Source organism: Lissotriton vulgaris, chromosome 12, assembly GCF_964263255.1.
Source record: "Lissotriton vulgaris chromosome 12, aLisVul1.2, whole genome shotgun sequence".
Classification (NCBI taxonomy): Eukaryota; Metazoa; Chordata; class Amphibia; order Caudata; family Salamandridae; genus Lissotriton; species Lissotriton vulgaris.
This window is the reverse complement of record NC_141700.1, coordinates 768,866,845-768,888,639: the sequence shown is the minus strand read 5'-3', so window position 1 is coordinate 768,888,639 and position 21,795 is coordinate 768,866,845. Positions and strand designations below refer to the sequence as shown.

The window sequence follows — 21,795 nt, the reverse complement described above, 5'->3', positions numbered from 1 at the left end:
TGTGTGATTGATCTCTATTCAATTCAGACTGCGTGATATTACAACTTGAGCCATTAAAAAAATTAAACCAATGACATTTGGCCATTGCCAGCCCTTTTTAACATGCAACGCCTATTTTAAACGTTCACACATTTTGTCCTCTAAAAAACCTGCTACATATTTTGCAAAGTGCTCAAGGATGCTGCATGTGGGCAGGACAATTCAGCGCTTATGATTGAGGATCCCCTAGAAGAGAATTCACTATGGAAATTCACAAAAAGCAGCCTCTGGGCAGAGTCACTTCATTAAGGAGACCTACTTACAATCATATCATCTCGAGTTCTGGCAGTGCATCACAGCAAGACGGTATTTTTAAAAGTCAATTTTAAATATATAAACGGACGACAAAGAGCTAGAGGCACTTCACTACCTAAAATGAGGACCCACCAGTCAGGTTGAAAACTCCGAACCAATGTTCTTGCACAAGTATAGGTAATTCCAAAGCAGTTAAGAAAAGGACATTACATATGATCTGAAAGTTTTGTTGTTGCAAGTAATCCACCACAAAGCAAAAACAATGATTCATTTCTACTACAAAAGGAAACTAAGTGAATGTGCAGAGACATTACAACCTTTCACCTTTAACCCAAAGTGATACATTGTGGAATCCAGACATACCAATAGACTGAAAGTAGCTGCAACTGCCACCCATTCTGCATATCGGAAGATTACATAATCCATGCATTACAAAACAATTTAGTGAAACTTCACCTCTCCCTGCTGAAACACCGTGCTAAAGAGAAAAAAAATCAGTAGCTTACATGCACTGGATGTTTGTCTACTTCGGGCGGACATGGGGTGTGCAATTCTGCAGCTGGTGGATCTGGGGCAGCAGAGTCCGATGTTGCAACTTGAGTGGGAGTTGTAGAAGGCTCTCCACCCGTTACTGGAGTTACCTGATCTTTGCCATCTCCCTGAAGGTTAGAACATACAGTGAGCATTCACATCTTCGTCTCCATAGATATGTCAGGCAAGGGATGCCAAGTATGTGGCTTACCCAGGACCTGTCCTTACTGAACATTCAAATTCCAATCCGGTAGAAATCAATCCCCACATTATACCAGAAACATCTATCCAAACAAAACCACAAATCCAGGTTACAAAGGGGCCTACAATGGACCCAAGCCTACCAGTCCATAAAAAGGCACCAAGACGGCAAATTAACAACTCCCTCCAATAACTGAAAAATATGGCATCCAATTTTATATACATAAACACAAAGTTGGTGAAATATCCCAACAGGCTGGAGGAAAATAACGTATCCCATCTTTACAGTAGCAAATGTTGACAATGGTCTACTTCAATGACACTGAAGTACATGACACCTGGACAGCGGTTCCCTGCATGGACTACTTGAGCTGCAGGATAGTATGGGGGCAAGGACCATGGGGCTGACAACCAGCCCCAGTTCACTATTCACAATGGGCACAGATCATGTATTTCATCCATTCTATGCATCACGTTCTTCTGGCCCAGATCTCAGTGCACATGGCCTTCAACCGTGCATAAGAAATTATTGGGTTGGGACAGTTAACTTTCCCCAATACTGGTTGAAATACTATGCTTGTATGATATCCCTACAATAAATGCCGTTGATCAATTATGAATATGAAGTGTTATGGCGAATTACAAGGAATACGAAGTATACGTGTACATTTACAGTTAAGGAATATTGGAGGTCTATTATACAACAGACACTAGCTTCTGTAACACGTAACCTACAGAAAATATTTAAATTTACCAGGCTTCAGATACCTCATTTATTGGAGGTGCTGGGTGAACTGGATGAGAAAGGGGTGCCTTTGATTTTATTCTTGCCGGATCTTTTGAATTGGCATTGAAGTAGATTTGATGTATGAAATATTAGCAACATCTAATCTCCTACCATCTTGGACAGATACCCTGACAAAACTCAACACCGACAATAATCTACCCTGTATCTGCCCAATATGTGATGCTAGTGAGGCAGACTACTACATTTTGGGCTGGCTACAAACTAACATTTATGGGATAATGGTAACTTAATTATCATGCACATTAATACAGGGCTAAGGGGAAAGTATGTGTGTGCAGGTGTTTATGTGTTAACTATGCATTTATGTGATCAGTATCCACTATTGGTCATTTGTTTGAGGCTGGCTAGACTAATTGCTGCAAATGACTGAAAGGTGCAGGGCACAATTTTGCTTGTAGAAGAAACTGCTGCATAAACAATGAATGTTCCAGACAGTACGTGCGACCATGGACATTGGCACTTTAGAGTGAGTTATCAACCTAAACTATTGTTGTGAAAATGTGAATACAATATATGATGGAATGCTATCGAAGAGCATCCTATGAGAGATGAGTGGGCAGAAGGTCTGTCTTTCTCCAAGAAAAAAACAAAAGCATACAGCAGAGAAATAGTTGCGATTTTCTCCAAGCTAAATTCATAGCCCAGTTGCTTATGTTTAAGGAAACATTTAGGGTTAAGTAACATGATGGCGAAAAAGAAAAGGCTATATTTCCCTAGTTCTGTACTGAGGGAATCTTCATCGAAGTCAAATTGGGGAATAATTCCCAAGCTTCATGGACCTATTGTTCATTGAAATGTCAAAGAGTATCAGTGTCATTACGCCGAGCAATGCCCGGCAATAGCCAATCAGGGCTAAGGTGTTTCCTGGAAATCTATAGAGTAACTTTAATGAGAAGTTTTAAGCCTGCACTGCAGAATCATGTGAAAGTATGAATGGGAAGAAAACCGCCTGGTATGCTTTCACTGAAAGCATAGTCATTTCTGATTCCAGAAGCTTCCCCAACCCATGAAGGCTAATGGCAGTCCACTCAGCCAGTTAGTTTTTACGATAGCGTACATAGATAATTTCATGTTTGCTTTCAAGTTCCCAGTCGGGAACTCCAAGATAGATGCTCAATGAAGATTATGGTAGGACTACATGTAACCTTTGCTTATGAAATCAACCAGGAGGCAGCAGGAAGAATAGAAAATCATTAGTCTTAAATGCATAGAAAGTTTAAGATTCTCTGTATAAGGTATTTTAGGATTTCCTTGCTCCACCGTAGCATTTGCTAGGATGCAGGAGTCGACGCAAAAGTGCCTCTTGAATATGTGGACTAAATTCCATGTTGCTGGCTTCTAGATGCCCGCAACTGGAATACTCCTAATCCAACCTGCTGGGGCTGGTTTTCCACTAGTGGAGTGACCTTTATGCTTCCCAGAGCAGAGAAATTGGTTCGTTAGCTGGTAGCATAATGTGATACAGGATACTATCCAGTAAGAAATTGGTTGGATGAGGCTAGACCCGTTCTGATTTGGTCATAGTGAACAAAGAGGTGCTTCATTTCCCAGGTCTTGTTTTATTGAAGGAAAGCAGAGGCTCTGCCTGGCCCTGATATGCCACTTACCTATACCCGGTCCTCTGACCAGGCATAGCCCATTAAGACATAGCTCAATCAGTGCAGCGAGGGCCCCACCGCTCCTTGTTCTACTTTTGGCCCAGCCAGTGTCAGGACTCCTGGGCCTCCTCCCATCCGCCGCTCACATCAAGACGGCTGTTCGCTATCCTAGAGGACGCTCTAGGGGACTTTAGGCTTTTAGAAGCTAACCGAGACCCACCAGAGGGAGGCTCCAACGAAAGCAGTGGATCATAGGCATGGATCAACGTGCCCTGGTAGAACAAACTGCATATCGAACGTGGGTATGTACCAGGAAGAATGTGTGAATTTTGACTGGCAGGAGAGAGTAGATTCGTTTTTCTGCACCAATAGTTCTGATTTAATCCCAGGGTACTGTTGCGTTTACTGGATACACCTTGCCTTATAACGTACTACTGCATGCAATTCTCCACTCTATAGGAATGCCAGTTATCTGTTGCGTTGCAAAAACAGAACAATTTGTAGAACAATGTACTTCTGTATAAACTTAAATGCAAAATGAAGCTATAAATTGAACATAATCTCAGGACACCTGCAGTCTTTCAGCAACAAGCAAAATACTTTTTTTATCAAATATTTCCTAGTTTTCTGGTTAAGCATCTCAAATTCAAGCCACAACAAAGATTGCAAAGATTGTGAGGGTCAAGTTAAAACTACCTGTAACCACAGTTCACCATTGGTATTGGATATTCAATACGTTTCAATTACATCCAGTCAGTCACTGAATCCTCGATGGGTCTTTTCCTGGAGCTGGAAATGGAGGGTAAACTCCCAGGACCGACTCCTAAGCAGGTGTTCCTGAATTCGGCCCGGCCAGTGCAGAGGTCGGAACTTCTTGAGTTACCTGCTCTTCTGGCACAGGGTGTTCTTATTCTGGAGCCAGAGAACGGACCGAATCCGGTGATGGAGCCGGCGTCCGTGAAAGACGCAGAAAGGCTTCAGGCGAAACCAACTTTTCTGGTGAAGCCGGAATCGATAACGAAGGAGACACAATCTTTTCTGTGACATCGAGGTGAGGTCTATCTCGGCGTCACTTCTTTATCAGATCGATGTCTTGAAGAGTGTTTTTTCTTATGTTTCTTCGGTTTCGAGTGTCCCAATGTCTACTTCGAGCCCGACCTGGACTCGGAACAAGACCTAGACCTAGTCGTACCTTTTTTCCTTCATTTTTGCCATAAAAAGCTTTGCCTCTTTCAAAGCCTTAGGATTCATCTTCCTGCAACATGAACTTCCATTGACGTCATGGTCGGAAGACAAGCACCAAACACAATCTTCGTGCGGGTCAGTGATGAACATCTGCTTACCGCACTCACTGCAGGGCTTAGAACCAGATTTCCTCGCAGGCAAATTCGAAGGAAATCAGAGAAACACAGCAAAACAGCTATATATACTAACTACAGAGAGTCCCCAAAAACCGTTGGCGTCGACGGCGCGGAAAAAAGGGAACTGACGTCATTACGCTGACTAGGCCCTGTTATGGATCCAGTGACATCAGCGGGGTCGCAAGCGGAGTCGTACCCTCTGTGACGTAGTCCATGACCTCGCCGGCGTGGAGAGCTACAAAAATTTCCAAATGGCTGCTGGCGCAGGGGATATTTACAAGGTGAGGAATCCACTGGCAGATGTATCACCTTAAGTGTACCAAAATAGGTTTCAGAACATCCCAAATTTGCTTCGTTAACCTTTGAAAAAAACAATCCAAGAAAGATTGGTCACCAAAAAGATTTTCCAGAGGGTAGGCCTGCCTGCTAATCAACAATGAGCGAGTCATATAGGAGCAGAATGTTTCTTGGAAGCTGTAACCGGGTCCATCTGTTTCCTTTCCTGCTTTGGTTTTCAAACTATGAGACCTCTATATGCAGAGCGATATACTGAAGATGGCCAACAGGTTGACTGCAATCAGCAATGAAAGGGGACGAGGCTATCAAAGCTAGCTGAATCGTCTGGAGTCTCGCCCCCCCTCCATCGATACAAGGGACATTGGAAGTGAAGAAAGAGCTATCCCATGTTCAGCCACCTCTGAAACTATTCGGTCGGTGGATTATGCAAGTTATTGGCGCTCCTGGGTAGCACGCTGTGAGTATACTACTGATTGATTAGGGCTATCCCATGTTCAGCCACCTCTGAAACTATTCTGTCTGTGGATTATGCAAGTTATTGGCGCTCCTGGGTAGTACGCAGTGAGTATACTACTGATTGATTAGGGCTATCCCATGTTCAGCCACCTATGAAACTATTCGGTCGGTGGATTAGAACAATTGTTACTTACCTGTAAACAGGTGGTTCTCCAGTATTGGTGTCTTTCATAGATTCACATGCTTGAATATTCCCCGTCGTCGGAGTGGGAGTCCCACGGTAAATAAAATAGCAATAAATACTAAATATATAATATATAATAAATATATATACATAATAAGGAAAAACCCAAAAAATGCATACAAGAAGCATAGGGTACCTAACTAAAAAGTTCTCCATAGGAATGCATGGGAATAAAACAGTTCCAATGCAGCCTATCCTTGTCATTATGTTAGTCCAAACTGCAGCCAATCAGGCGCCAGCAGCCCTCTAGAACCTTCTCCTCAGAGCTCAAGCCCTCAGATTTTCGTAGCACAAGAGTGACCACAGAGTCTATGAGGAGAAGAGAGCCTCTGAGGGGAGGATGGGAGGGTCGCATGTGAATCTATGAAAGACACCAATACTGGAGAACCACCTGTTTACAGGTAACAATTGTTCTTCTCCAGTATTGGGGTGTCTTTCATAGATTCACATGCTTGAATATAGAATAGTTAGCAGTCCGTATCCCAACACAAAGTTTCCAGAATGCAATGTATAAACAAAAGGCTGGAATCGACAGGTGTAAAAACCCATGCCATAGAAGTTATACACTTATATGTATATATAGAGAAGACATGCATTAGACTGGAAACTATTAGGAGGAGGGTAGAACAGAGGCTCACCTTATTGAAAAAGATTACGGAGCACAGCTTGTCCCACTACGGTATCTCCTTCAGCCATGGCACCCAGATTGTAGTGCTTTGTGAACGTGTGCCTGCTGGACCACGTGGCTGCTCTGCAAATCTGATGCAATGGAACTCCGTCAAAGAGTGCAGTCGAAGAGGCCATAGACCTGGTGGAGTGGGCCCGTACTGCAGTCTGTAAAGGCTTTCCCGCTTTCTGATGGCAGAAAGCAATCGCCGAAGCCACCCAGCGAGCTACTGTAGGTTTGGTGACTTGCCGCCCTTTTTGAAAGCGGCTATAGGCTACAAAGAGTTGATCTGATTTTCGGAACTGGGCTGTTCTGCTGATGTAAAATTTTAAACATCTTTTAATGTCCAAAGAGTGCAATCGTTGTTCTGCAGGAGTTTGCGGGTTAGCAAAGAAAGACTTCAATATAACAGGCTCATTAATATGGAAGTCTGAAGGCACTTTTGGAAGAAAAGTAGGGTTAGTGCGTAAAAGCACAGAATCCGGTTTAAACTGTAGAAATGGTGGTTTGATCGTGAATGCATGCAAATCACTCACTCGACGTGAAGACGTCAAGGCAAGTAAAAGCGCGACCTTCCAGGTGACATACTTTAGGTCTGCTTTATGGATTGGTTCAAAAGGTGCAGTCATTAATTGTGATAGGACAATGTTGAGGCGCCACTCGGGAGGGAGACGCCGAACTGGAGGAAAAGTCCGAAGAAGTCCCTTGAAAAAATGACGTATCAACCTGGATGAGCATAGGGAGGCGGAACCATCATGGCGGAAGCGTGATATTGCCGCCAGAAAAACCCTTAAAGTAGCATGTGACAAACCCGACTGAGCCAGATGGAGAAAGAAAGGGAGGAGCTCAGCGGGCGTGGCACGCAAAGGATGTACTCAGGCGTCTGCACACCAGTGGCAAAAGCATTTCCATTTCAACTTATAGGTTTTTATAGTTGATGGAGCCCTGGCTTGTGCAAGGATGTTACGACACTCCTGAGGGATGGTCAGATGTGCAAATTCACAGTGCTCAGGTTCCAGGCTGACAAGCTCAGGGAAGAGGGGTCCGGATGGTAGATTTGACCCCGGTTCATGGAGAGAAGATCCATTCGAGGATGAAGAAGAATGGGTTTGCATTGAGACAGGAGTAGCAGCTCCGAGAACCACGCCTGTCGTGGCCACCTGGGAGCAATCAGAAGGATGTGGCAGGGTTCTCTCCGCATCTTCCAAAGTACTCGAGGCACTAGAGGGATCGGAGGAAAAGCGTAGGCGAAGAGATTCGACCAATCCATCAAAAGGGCATTGCCTTGGGATCCTTTGTGGGGATGCCAGCTTGCGTAAGCGGGGCATTTGCGGTTCTCTGGAGTCGCAAATAGGTCGATTTCCGGGAATCCCCAACGGTGAAATACCATATCGAGTGTTGGCTGGTGGAGTTCCCACTCGTGGTTGGCTGATCGGGACCTGCTTAGGGAATCCGCCAGAAGGTTGGACAACCCCGGAAGATGAACTGCGGTGATTTGGATTTGATGATTGATGGACCAGTCCCAAATCGCCTCTGCCAGACGGGATAACACCGGAGACCTTGTTCCGCCCTGTTTGTTTATATAATGCATGCAGGTCGTGTTGTCCGTCTGTATGAGAACTGACTCTCCCTGCAGCACTGGTTGAAATGATTTCAGGGCCAAAAAGATAGCCATAAGCTCCAACTTGTTGATGTGCCAGGTCTTTTGATGCAAAGTCCATTTCCCTTTGACGGAGAGGTCTTGGAGGTGAGCTCCCCAGCCCTCCAGGGAGGCATCCGTCGTTAGTCAGATCTGGGGTGTTGAACAGAAAGGACGTGCCTGCCGCTAGCTGGTGTGGTTGTGCCCACCATTTGTGCGCTTTTTTCATGGGAATGGTGATGGAAACCTGATCGTTGAAGGAACTGGTGACTTGACGCCAATGTTTGTCCAGAGCCTGTTGGATAGGTCGTGCTCATAGTCGGCAATGAGGGACAAGAGCGATGCACGACGAAACCATCCCTAGAAAGGACTTCAACAAACGGACTGAAACGCACTTTGCCAGAAGAAGCGAAACTAGTCGGAGAATCCTTTGCTGACGTTCCGGGAGACAAATGCTTTGGCTAGTTTGGTGTCCAGCGTTGCTCCTAGGAAATCCTTGCAAGTTGTTGGCTGCAATTGAGATTTCTCCAGATTGATGGACAGACCCAAGGAACGGAATACTGTCTGACAAACTGCAGTATGGTGTTGAAGTTGTGAGCGGGATTGTGATTTCAGGAGGCAGTCGTCGAGATATGGGAATATCTGTATGCCTTGGAGACGAAGAAAAGCCATGACCGGAGCCAACATTTTTGTAAAGACTCGGGGGGCCGACCGGAGGCCAAATGGAAGGACCTTGAATTGGAAATGAAGGTGCCCCACCTTGAAGCGCAGGAACTTGCGATGACCCGCGAGAATTGGGACATGGAAGTAAGCGTCTCGGAGATCGTTGTTTGTCATGAAATCTCCGACTGAGAGCAATCGCAAGATCTCTGCAAGCGTTAGCATACGGAAGGTCTGATCCTTGAGATAGTGATTGAGTCCTCTCAAGTCCAGTATGGGTCTACATTCTCCGTTCTTTTTGACAAGGAAAAAACAGGAATAAAACCCCTTCCCTCTCTGAGACTTTGGTACTACTTCCACCGCACCCTTTTGAATGAGAAGGCAAACTTGATGAAACAGTTCTTTGAGGTGCGGAGGTGGCGGTCCAGAAGGTGGTGTTGGAGGAGGTACCTCGACAAATTCCAATGCATGGCCTCTTTTCACAATGTCGAGTGCCCAACGGTCCGTAGTAATGGAGGACCATTGAGAACCAAACAGATTTGACCTCCACTTCTCCGTTCGACAGACAAGTCATTGACGTTTGTTGGATTGTCCTCTGAAATTAGACTTTCCTCTGTAAGTTCTGGCAGGTTGCTGGCGGGAAGACTGTTGGCGGTTACCGGTGAAGCGTTGGTTACCTTGGTTGAAGGACCGATATGGACTGCTTCCTCCACGAAAAGTGGATGTAGTGCCACGTCCTCGAGCACCCCGAAAGGGCTGCTTCTTAAACTGAAGGGTACCCAAAGCACGTGCAGTGTCCGTGTCCTTTTTTATGGATTGTAGCGCTTCATCAATATGCGCTCCAAATAATGACTCGCCGTCATATGGCATATCCAGGATTCTTGCCTGAACTTCCTGTCGAAATGAAGTTGAGCGTAGCCAACCCTGTCGACGCAGGACGGCCGCTCCAGCGAGTTGGCGAAAACTAGTGCAGGCCACATCCACTGCACAATCAATAAGTTCCTCTGCCGTTCTTTCTCCTTGCAGAATTTTCTGTGCTTCTGCCTTGGAAGCATCCGGGAGTAATGCCACATAGGCGGACATGTCAGCCCAAGCATGACGGTCATAACGACCTAATATAGCCATAGCGTTCGCTACTCGAACCGTTGTAGAGGACATGGAGGAAAACTTACGCCCAATAGCATCTAGGCGACGGGCCTCACGATCTGGAGGAGCGGTGATTGTAGACGCCGGATTCTTTGAACCTCTTTGAGCTGCCTGCGTGACGACAGAGTCGGGCTTAGGTTGACCTGTAAGGCATGCTGGAGAGCCCACAGGAGCCTTTTATTTCTTTTCCAACCTCGGCAGTTGTGCCGGTAGAGAGTTAGGCGTCTTCATTATCTTTTCCCCTTCAGACCAGATGAAGTCTATAATCGGGACTGTGTGTATCTGTTTCAAGGGCTGGTTCTTGAAATCGTATAGGAAGCAATCTTCCTCTGTGTGCTCGTGGTAATTTGAATCGTTGCGCCGCCCTGTCCATTAACTGGTGGAATCCTGCGATATCTACTGGAGGAGAATCCCCCGTTGGCACCTGAGAAGGGGATGGTGTTTGAGCACGATAGTCATCCCACTCCACTAAATGTTCACCATCCTCATCTACTTCAGAAACTTCTCCATCCTCACGCTCGAGGATTCTCGTCATCATCATCCTCTGGATAAATTGTTGTGTGCACCCGAACTGATGTAGTTCTGTGAACAGCAACAGGCGACGCCGGTTGAGGAGGAGCTAGAGCCGGCTCCGAAACTGGATTCAACACCGATGGGACAGCTGTAACCTGTGGAGTTGGTGGGAAACGCAGATTGTAATCTTCCAACATACTTTGGAGGTTCGATATCATTGATATAGGCAACATCGCAGTTGGAACTTGAGGGTGAGTTGCTTGATGTTGGCCATAGTGATCTTCTTCGTCGTTACTGAATTCTTGGCACTTAATGTTCAGATCCGAAAGACTTTGAGCTTGGTCATCAGACTCTTGATCAGAATCAGTAGCAAACAGCGGAGATGGAGGATTTATCATCTCTCTTTCTGTAAAAGTCTCGAACTGAGTTTTGCTGGACTGTAAAGGCAATAAAGGCATTGAAGCAAATGAAGAGGCTGGCGTGGAAACTGTGCCTTGCGTACGCGTCGACGGCATGACATCAGTCGTCTTCTGCGATGGAATTGTCTTGGATGCCATCGTCGACGAGGAGACCGTCGACGGAGTAATCTTCATTGGCTTAGTCGACGGAGCGGTCGTCGACGGAGCGGTCGTCGACGGAGCGGTCGTCGACGGAGCGGTCGTCGACGGAGCGGTCGTCGACGGAGCGGTCGTCGACGGAGCGGTCGTCGACGGAGCAGATAGAACAGGCCCTCTCGTCGACGGGACAGACGACGGCGGTACGCTCACCGTCGAGGGCGTTGACGAATTCAGAGTCTTCGAACTTCTAGTCGACGACGACCGGGTCGTCGAAGAGTGAACTTTCTTCGTCGACGAAGATGAAATTGGAATCAAAGAAGACACGGTCTTAGAACTGAGACCCACTCTCATCGACGACGAAGACGTCGACGCCAAAGCTGACGACGATCCAGAGGCCAGCGTCGTCGTGACCGTCGTCGATTTTGAACCAGAGACAGCCATTCTCGTCGACGGAGCTGAAACTACCGTCGTCGACGATAAATCCGTTTTCTTCACAGAAAAACTGGAAATTGAAGCAGAAGGAGCCTGAGAGCTTTGTCTCGTGGGCCCAGACGTGGTAGGTAAAGGTGAAGACACCGCAGGGGTCAAAGTGAGGGCAAGTTTCCTCTTTAAGAAATGGTGAAGGCACCTCCTGCACACTACCACGTTTAGAAGCCGCTTTAGAACGGCCTGACAAGACTTTCAGCATCAGAAAGTATATTGTCCTTGTCCTTTAGCCTTTAAAGCCAAACAAGTAAACGGCCTTCTCTGTCCTAGAGAATTTTCTACAGAGCTTACAGGTGCCTACTTCATGGTCTGGGTAAAGGCAGTAAATACACTTACTGTGTGGGTCATCATGAAATAATCTCAGCTTTCCACAGGAGGAACAAGCTCTGAAGAGACTTCTTTCTTGAAGACATTGTGGAGAGACTGGAAACACTTGAAGAGAAGAAAAACTGAGCAGAGCTCAGGGAGACTCCCTTACACACGACGTGCGGTAGAAAATGTGAGGGCTTGAGCTCTGAGGAGAAGGTTCTAGAGGGCTGCTGGCGCCTGATTGGCTGCAGTTTGGACTAACATAATGACAAGGATAGGCTGCATTGGAACTGTTTTATTCCCATGCATTCCTATGGAGAACTTTTTAGTTAGGTACCCTATGCTTCTTGTATTCATTTTTTGGGTTTTTCCTTATTATGTATATATATATTTATTATATATTATATATTTAGTATTTATTGCTATTTTATTTACCGTGGGACTCCCACTCCGACGACGGGGAATATTCAAGCATGTGCATCTATGAAAGACACCCCAATACTGGAGAATGCAAGTTATTGGCGCTCCTGGGTAGCATGCAGTGAGTATACTACTGATTGATTAGGATTAAAGTACATAAGGATACGGAGAGCCACCCTCCTCCCCTTGTGGATAGCCACTGGTAGAACAAAACTATTGCTGGCACACGCTAACAGTATATGTAACAGAACAGTAAAAATAAAAATAACACACTTTATACTCCACAGGAAGAATCACTTCAGTTTAATCTCGAACCCCTTAGCCAACACGCGTTTCATTGTGCTTTATGGTTGTGTGCAGCGACTTCTTCAGGGCTAAAGTCTATTCGTATTGACCCTTAATTCCAGTTGCATTTGGAACCTGAAAGGGAGTCTAGAGCTCCAGTGATAAACAGTAAAAACTGAGAGGTGTATTGTAGCCAAAACTAAGTGTCTTGGTAGTCATTCTTTAAGTATAGATCTTGTGGTATATTAATCTCTACTCCATTAATGAGGACAGTGATGTGGTAGAACCACTCAATGGGGCTGAATATGCCCTACATACCAGCAGCCATAAGCAAGCCCTCTGTTAAGTAGCAGGGCTGCTTCCAGACACGGAGGCAGCCCTGCTACTCTAGCACCCTTGATTAAAAATTTTAATTTTCTTTGCAGATAAATAAAAACCCACAGTACCTTAGGTTGTCCAAATTCCCTTTAAAGCCTCCGTTGGGGAGAAAAAAAAATTAGCAGACCCTGCCCAAACTTGCCCGCAACCATCCCATGCGGAGGGAAAAATGCACTTGCCTTTATGGCAACGGGAGGGCTGTCCCTAGGAATGCTGGGGGACCATGTCCCACCCCAGCCATCTGCAGGAAGAAAGGGTAAGAGAAAGGCCCTCATTTTGTAGATCAAAAATGGATCTTTATTCTGCTAACCCAAGATTAAAATAATAAATGCTGATGGGATTTGGGAATCCGTTCTTTAGCTCACTTCTGTATCATGGGGAGAATTTCACCTTAAACAAGGTGCAATGGTGGTGCGTTCTGCTTGTGCAGCAGGGATGATTTTGAATATACTTCAATGTATGACTATCTTAGTAGATTGAGGACTCAACTATGTGATTGATTTGCTTCTCAAGACAAGACTAATGACCCCATACCCCAAAGTTGGGCCCAGCGAAGTTAAGTGGGGATTTTGTGGCCAGTTCTCAGCATCTGTCAGGCTTGTGCTCTTGACTAGTTGCCACCCTTACACTTTGGTCTTGTGTATGTGGATGCTGGTGTTCAAGTGCTACGGAGGATGAAAACAAGTTACTTACCTGTAACTTTGGTCCCCAGTATTGGTAACTTTCATAGATTCCCACGCTTTGTATCATTCCCAGTCGTCGGAATGGGAGCCTCGGTAAATATAAAATACCTTCGTAGTAAGCACAAAGTGAAAAAATAGGCCTAGGCCTCATCTCATTTTGTAGCTTATCCACCTCTTTGTAAAAGAGACCAAACATTTGCAGTAGCCAATCAGAGCAGCCTCACCCCATAGAACCTTCCTGAGAGAAGCTCAGAGCCTCAGATTTTCGTAGCCGTTGTGAACAGCTATCTCACAAGACAATAAGACTGAGCTTTCCCAGGGGAGGCGGGTGTGCGCATGGGAATCTATGAAAGTTACCAATACTGGGGAACCAAAGTTACAGGTAAGTAACTTGTTTTCTTGCCCCAATATTGGAACTTTCATAGATTCCCATGCTTTGTATCAGAATAACCAGCAGTAAATAGAAAAAAAGCATATTTTGTAATTTGTGCACCTGTAAATGTCACACATAATTCTGATAAGAAAACCAGATACACATTAGAATCATAAAGCACAATAACAACAAGTAATGCAAAATATGCAAACAGGAAGGCGGGATAGTAAGGAAAGCTCACCGACTTATTGAAAAAGGTTCCTCAACACCGCCTGGCCCACTGCCGCATCCTCTTTCACAGAAGAATCCAAGCAGTAGTGGCGAGTGAAGGTGTGGACAATGTTCCATGTCGCCGCTCTACATATGTCCTTGATTGGGACACCTGCGAATAGAGCCGTCGATGAAGCCATTTATCTTGTAGAGTGAGCACGAACTGCTCGCTGAAGCGGTTTTCCGGCTGCTTGGTGGCAAAAATGTATAGCACTGGAAATCCAGCAGGAAATACAGGGTTTAGAAACTGGACACCCCTTTCGAGGAGCACTGAGTGAAACAAAAAGCTGTGAAGATTTTCTGAACTGTTTTGTTAGCTCCAAGTAGAATTTCAGGCATCTGTGAATGTCCAAAGGGTGCAAAGTTCTTTCCGCTGGTGTGGAAGGCTGTGGAAAGAAAGATTTTAAGACCACTGGCTCATTTAGATGAAATTCTGAAGGTACCTTCGGGATACATTTAGGATTTGTCCTTAGGATGAGAACATTATTCTTGAACTGTAGAAAAGGTTCCTCAATTGTGAAAGCCTGGAGTTCACTAACTCCTCTAGCTGATGTCAGGGCCAAGAGAAGAGCCAGTTTCCACGAGAGAAACTTAAGGTCAGCCTTATGAATAGGCTCAAAAGGGGCTTTCATGAGATATGACAATACTAAATTCAAATGCCAGGCTGGTGGTGGAGGCCGGACTGGAGGAAAGAACTTTAATAAACCCTTCAGGAATTGTTTGATAATCCTTGCCGACCACAGGGAAGGACCTGATGATGAACGTCTGAATCTAGAAATGGCCGCTAGATGAACCTTTACAGAAGACGGAGCCAATCCAGATTTTGCCAGAGAAAGGATGTAAGGTAAGAGTTGGTGCGGTGCAGAAGTATATGGATGTAGACCTTCCTTCCGACACCAAACACAGAATCTTTTCCACTTAGCCCGATCGGTCTTGTTGGTACTAGGCGCTCGGGGCTGGGCCAAAATGTCCCTACATTCTCCTGAGAGATTTAAACCCTGGAACTCTCGGAACTCAGGAGCCACGCTGTCAATCGCAGAGACTTCAAGTCCGGATGTAGAACCTGTTCGTGAGCCATAGTCAGTGTTGGAACAGGATGCAGGAGAACTGGCTGATCCTGGGAGAGGAGGAGAAGTTCGGAGTACCAAAACGGTCTGGGCCATGCTGGTGCGATCAGAATCATCCTGCACGGCTTGAGCTTGCGGAGCAATCTCGGGATCAGCGGAATGGGAGGAAAGGCGTAAACAAAGGCGCCGGACCAAGCAATCAAAAGCGCATTCCCCAAGGATTCCAGATGGTGAACCCTGCTTGCGAAGGACTGGCATTTGGCGTTCTGGGGAGTTGCAAACAGATCGATGGATGGTGTCCCCCAGCGTGCAAAGAGTTCCTCCAGAATGGTCTGGTCCAGTTCCCACTCGTGTGAGATAGTCCTTTGGCGACTCAAAGCGTCCGCCCTGACATTGAGTGTCCCCGCTAGATGTTCCGCTGAAAGGGTGATATTGTTCTGGATCACCCAATTCCAAAGTGTCTGGGCTTCCCTCGAGAGGGTGGAGGATCTCGTTCCGCCTTGCTTGTTTATGTAGTGCATGGCTGTACGAACCAGCACTGCACGGTCGCGGATCCTCGGAAGGAAAGCTTGTAGAGCCAGACGGATAGCGAGGAGTTCCAGGAGGTTGATGTGGAACTTGACTTGGACTGGACTCCAATGGCCACTGACCTTCAGCTCCTGGAGGACCGCTCCCCATCCCTCCATGGAAGCATCTGTTTTCAAAACTATGGGAGATGGTGGAAGTTGGAACGATAAACCCCTGGAAAGATTGTCTTTCAGCAACCACCAGCCGCTTGCCTTTCTCATTTCTGGGGTAATGACAATCCTGTCGAAGGAGCCTGTGACCTGACGCCATTGTTTGTCCAACTGTTCCTGCAGTGGACGCATTCTGAGCCTGCAGTGTGGAACCAATGGTATGCAGGATGAAATCGATCCGAGAAGAGATTTGTACTTGCGAACTGTCAGCAAATTTCGTGTTTGAAGAAGGCGGGCTGAACAAATCAGCTTGCTTTGGCGTTCCTCTGAAGGAAAGGCCAGGCAACACTGTCCAGGATGGCCCCTAGAAACCTCGCTGTCTTGGGAGGGGCGTAGAACTGATTTTTCTCTGTTGAGCCGAAGACCTAGTTGCTTGAACAGTTCTCTGCAGGACGCGACTGCCCTGGACGCTTCCTGGGAAGACGGAGCCTTCAGCAGCCAATCGTCCAGATATGGAAAGACCTGTATAGCCTGTCTCCTGAGAAAGGCTGCTACCAGAGCCAGAACCTTTGCAAAGAACAGCGGAGCGGACCGGAGACCAAACGGCAGTACTTTGAATTTAAAGTGGCTCTTGCCCACTGTAAATCGAAGATATTGCCTGTGAGCTGGATGAATAGGAACGTGGAAGTAAGCGTCTTCCAAATCTAGGATCGCCATGTAGTCCCCTGGATTCAGAAGGCGGAGGATGTCCTGAAGAGTGACCATCCTGAAGGACAACTTGACGAGATAAGTGTTGAGCTGCCGTAGATCTAAAATTGGACGCCACTTGTCCTTTGTCTTCCGAACCAGGAAGAACCTGGAATAGAACCCTTTCCCCTTCTGGGAGAGGGGTACAGGCTCTATCGCCCCCTTGGTGAAGAGTTGGTGGGCTTCGAGATGGAGTTTGAGATGTTTGGGAGGAAAGGCGTCTGGAGCTCTTGTTGGAGGAAGGTCTTGAAATTCCAACCTGTGTCCTCCTTTGATGATCTGTAGGACCCACTGGTCTGTTATGACCATCCAGTTGTTGAGGCAATGGGAAATCCTGCCCCCCACTGGTGTTGAGGGGACAGGAACAGTGGAAAGCCACCTGGCCGCTATTGTTTCCTGGTGTTCTCTTTGCTGCCCTGGTCGTCCTCTTGGCTGTTGGCGAGAGAAAGAACCCCTCTGAGTGTACTGAGGTTTATATGTCTGGCTAGATTGTGAGCCGGAAGAGTAGCAGTTCTGATTGCCTCCTCTATAGGTGGAGAATCCTCTACCTCTTGCTCCTCTGAAGGGTACTTTGCGATATTGCAATGTTCCTAAGGACTTGGCTGTATCAGTGTCCTTTTTTATGCCCTGTAGGGCGTCATGAACGTGTTTGCCAAACAGCATTTCTCCGTCGTATGGCAGATCCAAAATTTTATTCTGCACCTCCTGTCTGAACCATGTGGCCCTTAACCATCCTTGGCGTCTCAGAACAGCCGAACCGGCTAGCGCTCAAAGTGCTGTAGTTGCTATATCCATAGCACAGTCAATGACCTCCGAAGAGTCCCGCTCCCCCTCTAGCATTATCTTCACTTCTTTAGAGGAATCCTGTAATTCCTCCACAAACAGAGAAAGGTCGCACCACATCTGGCGATCGTAACGTCCCAGAATTGCCAAAGCATTAGCTGCCCTAACAAGAAGACTGGCCATTGTGGAGAATCTTTTACCCACATTGTCAATGCGCCTGCCCTCCTTATCTGGTGGTGTAGTTAGCGGCGTGGATGGATTTTTAGATTTGCTCTGGGCGGCCTTAGAAATGACTGAGTCCTGTTTTGGTTGACCCAGCAGACACGCCGGACTGCCATCTGGTGCTTTGTACTTTTTCTCCAGTCTTGGTAGCACCGGGAGGACTGTGGCTGGGTTTTACATAGCCTTCAGGCCCTCAGACCAAACATGTTCAATGATTGGTATGGAACGTACTGATTTCCTGAATGGTTCCTTGAAATCATAAGAAACATTCGGACTGAACCGTGGTCACTGGGAGACCAAACCTCTTGGAAGCCGTTCCATCAGGTTGTGAAAGCCTCCAACGTCCGCTGGAGGTGAGGTAGCGTTATCTGGTTCAGCGATGTCCGGATCACGAGGGTCAATTGGGTTCCAATCCACTTGCTGGTCTTGGTCAGGATCCACCTGTTGGTCCGCATCAGACGAGGCAGTATCATCATCCGTATCATGCACCGGCACTACTTCTTGTGGATGCTCTTCAGGTGCAGTGGTACGCTCTCTTGGAGGTAAAGAGTGTTCGGCCACAGGCTGTAACGGCGGAGGCGTCGGAGGACGCACTCGTTGAGCTTCCTGGGGAGTAGGGAAACTCTTCCGGTAGTCCTGCAACATAAGTTGTAGATCTATGATCAGAGTGGATGGCTTCGCCACCATCCCTTGTTGCGACTGACGTGAAGGCTTCTGCAAAGGCATTTGCCTGCTAGGTATGTCCTCTTCCCCATAGTAATGTTCAGGAACATAGTGTTGGTGTTCCATCTCTCCTTCCTCAGAACTAACATCTTGAACCTTAACTTGTAGGTCAGAAGGGCTATACGCTTGTCCAAACTCGCTAAAAGTCTCTTCATCAGAGTCGTCATCCAACAGAAGACTAGGTGGAAGTTTTTGAACCTGTCGCGGAGACGTCATCTCTGGTGTTATCTGCCTCCTTCTGCGCGAAAAAACAGGTTTTTCAGATGAGTCAGTCGTCGACGACATAGTCTACGAGGTAGTCGTCGACGGTAACTCCTTAAAGAACTGTCATCGACGGAAGCACCGACGAAGATACTGCCGTCGTCGAGGATTGCGTCGACGAGTAGAAACTAATCGTCGACGATGGAAGGAGCGTCGACGGGATCGTCGAGGAACTAGTCAGCATCATGGATACAGGAGTCGACACGGTCGTCGTCGACGTAGTCCTAGTTGTCGTCATTGCCGTCGAAGCGATCTTTGTTGTCATCGTCGTCGACGTGGAGAAGGTGATCTTCGTCGACGAACAGGCATCAGGTGTCTTGAATACCGTTGACGGTGCAGGCGCCGTCGTCGCAGAGCCCGTCGACGAGGCTAATTTCACAGAGACCTCCTTTTTTACAGAAATCGTCGACGTACCTGTGGTTTTCACCGTCGACGACCGCTGTTTTTTGTCTGAAATGACCTCCTGTGTTGAAGTTGAAGGCTTTTTCACCCCTCTATCCTTCTCAGAGGGAGGTGAAGTGATAGTAGTAACCTTTTTCACCTTTTTTGAGGGTTGTGACTCCTCAGGCTTTCCCTGCCTCTCCTTTTCACCGTGGTGAGGAGATTTTTGGGAAGCAGGCCTGTCAGACCTATCAGAGGACCCTGGTAAGGCCTTGGGAAGGGACTCGCCTGAAGTAGAAGGGGGAGACCTACCCCTCTTCTGAGACTTCTTAGATGACACCATCGACGAGGAGCCCTCACTGTCTGAAGACACAAGGTCTTTACGGTCCTTCATCTTCTGAAGCCATGTGAGGAGACGTCCTTCCCTGTCCCTCATGGTCTTCGTGGAGAAGGTTCTGCAAATCTTGCAGTCCGTGGCTTTATGGTCCGGATACAGGCAGTATATACAGTCCATATGTTTGTCCTCGACAAACAACCTCTTCTTTGAGCAAGTAGCACAGGCTCTAAAAAGTGCTTTTTTCTCCTTGTCAGACATGACTAAAAGAAATCCAAGCTGTTGAAAAAAGTAGTTTAGAATTGAAGAAACTGAGCAGAGCTCAATGGAGACTCCCTTGCACAACGTGTGGTAGCAAATCTGACTCTCTGAGATTCTCTCAGGAAGGGTTTATGGGGTGAGGCTGCTCTGATTGGCTACTGCAAAAGTTTGGTCTCTTTTACAAAAAGAGGTGGATAAGCTACAAAATGAGATTAGGCCTAGGCCTCTTTTTTCACTTTGTGCTTACTACGAAGGTATTTTCTATTTACCGAGGCTCCAATTCCGACGGGGAATGATACAAAGTATGGGAATCTATGAAAGTTCCAATACTGGGGCAAAATTGTGTGATGGCTGGTGCATCTGGAACAGTTTGTTACAGTAAAGCTGGTAACCTCTTCAGAATGACATCTGACCTTTTCCAATGCATCTTCAAAAGGACTCATGTCTGTTGCAGAACACTTAGAACCTTACTGTCTACGTTAGTGTCATCCACATGTTTCCTCCAGAGAGCAACTCAATTGAATAAGAAAACAAGTTACTTACCTGTAACTTTGGTTCCCCAGTATTGGTAACTTTCATAGATTCCCATGCTTTGCATCATTCCCCGTCGTCGGAATGGGAGACTCGGTAAATAGAAAATACCATAGTAGTAAGCACAAAGTGAAAAAATAGGCCTAGGCCTCATCTCATTTTGTAGCTTATCCACCTCTTTTTGTAAAAGAGACCAAAATTCTGCAGTAGTCAATCAGAGCAGCCTCACCCCATAGAACCTTCCTGAGAGAAGCTCAGAGCCTCAGATTTTCGTAGCCGTTGTGAACAGCTATCCACCAAGACCAGAAGACTGAGCTTTCCCAGGGGAGGTGGGTGGGCGCATGGGAATCTATGAAAGTTACCAATACTGGGGAACCAAAGTTACAGGTAAGTAACTTGTTTTCTTGCCCCAGTATTGGAACTTTCATAGATTCCCAAGCTTTGTATCAGAGTAACCAGCAGTAAACAGAAAACGCATATTTTGCCACATATGAACCTGAAAATGTGATACATCTCTGATCAGAAAAGCAGAACACATTAGGATCATAAAAGACAACAAGAACACAGCAATACAAAATATGCGAATAGGAAGGCGGGATAGAAAAGGAAAGCTCACCGACTTATTGGAACAGATTCCTCAGAACTGCTTGGCCCACTGCCGCATCCTCCTTCACAGAAGAATCCAAACAGTAGTGGCGGGTGAAGGTGTGGACACTGCTCCACGTTGCTGCCCTGCAAATGTCCTTGATAGGGACTCCTGCGAATAGAGCCGCAGAAGAAGCCATTGATCTGGTGGAGTGAGCACGAACTGCTCGCTGCAGAGGTTTCCCAGCCGCCTGGTGGCAAAATTGTATAGCACTGGAAATCCAACGGGAAATACAAGCTTTAGAAACTGGACAACCCTTGCGTGGAGCACTGAAGGAAACAAAGAGCTGTGAAGATTTCCTGAAATGTTTCGTTCGTTCCAGGTAGAATTTCAGGCATCTGTGAATGTCCAGAGAGTGCAAAGTTCTTTCCGCGGGTGTAGAAGGCTTCGGAAAGAATGGTTTCAAGACTACCGGCTCATTTAGGTGGAATTCCGAAGGTACCTTCGGGATAAACTTAGGATTTGTTCGTAGAATCAGAACATTATTCTTAAACTGGAGAAATGGTTCCTCAATCGTGAAAGCTTGGAGCGCACTTACTCTTCGAGCCGATGTCAGGGCCAAGAGAAGAGCCAGTTTCCAGGAAAGAAACTTAAGGTCAGACTTATGAACAGGCTCAAAAGGGGTTTTCATGAGAGATGACAAAACTAGATTCAAATGCCAGGCCGGTGGTGGCGGCCGGACCGGAGGAAAGACCCTGAATAAACCCTTCAGGAACTGTTTCATAATCCTCGCTGACCATAGGGAAGGCCCTGAAGATGAACGTCTGAATCTAGAGATGGCTGCCAGATGGACTTTTACAGAAGATGGAGCCAATCCAGATTTCGCCAATGAAAGTATGTAAGGCAAGAGTTTGTGCGGAGAAGAAGTATATGGGTGTAAACCTTCCTTCCGGCACCAAACACAGAATCTCTTCCATTTAGCACGATAGGTCTTGTTGGTACTAGGGGCTCGAGCCTGAGCCAGAATGTCTCTACATTCCCCTGAG

At 46.6% G+C, this 21,795-nt stretch overlaps 1 protein-coding gene across 1 annotated transcript in view; it reads right to left on the bottom strand.

Moving 5' to 3' along the window:
• The window catches only part of YBX2 (Y-box binding protein 2), a 138,157-nt gene that overhangs the window by 43,890 nt on the left and 72,472 nt on the right, over window positions 1–21,795 (bottom strand). Inside the window, exon 8 of the mRNA XM_086946617.1 lies at window positions 801–953. Coding sequence (XP_086802743.1) covers window positions 801–953 — 153 coding nt within the window. The remainder of the gene's footprint in view (window positions 1–800; window positions 954–21,795) is intronic.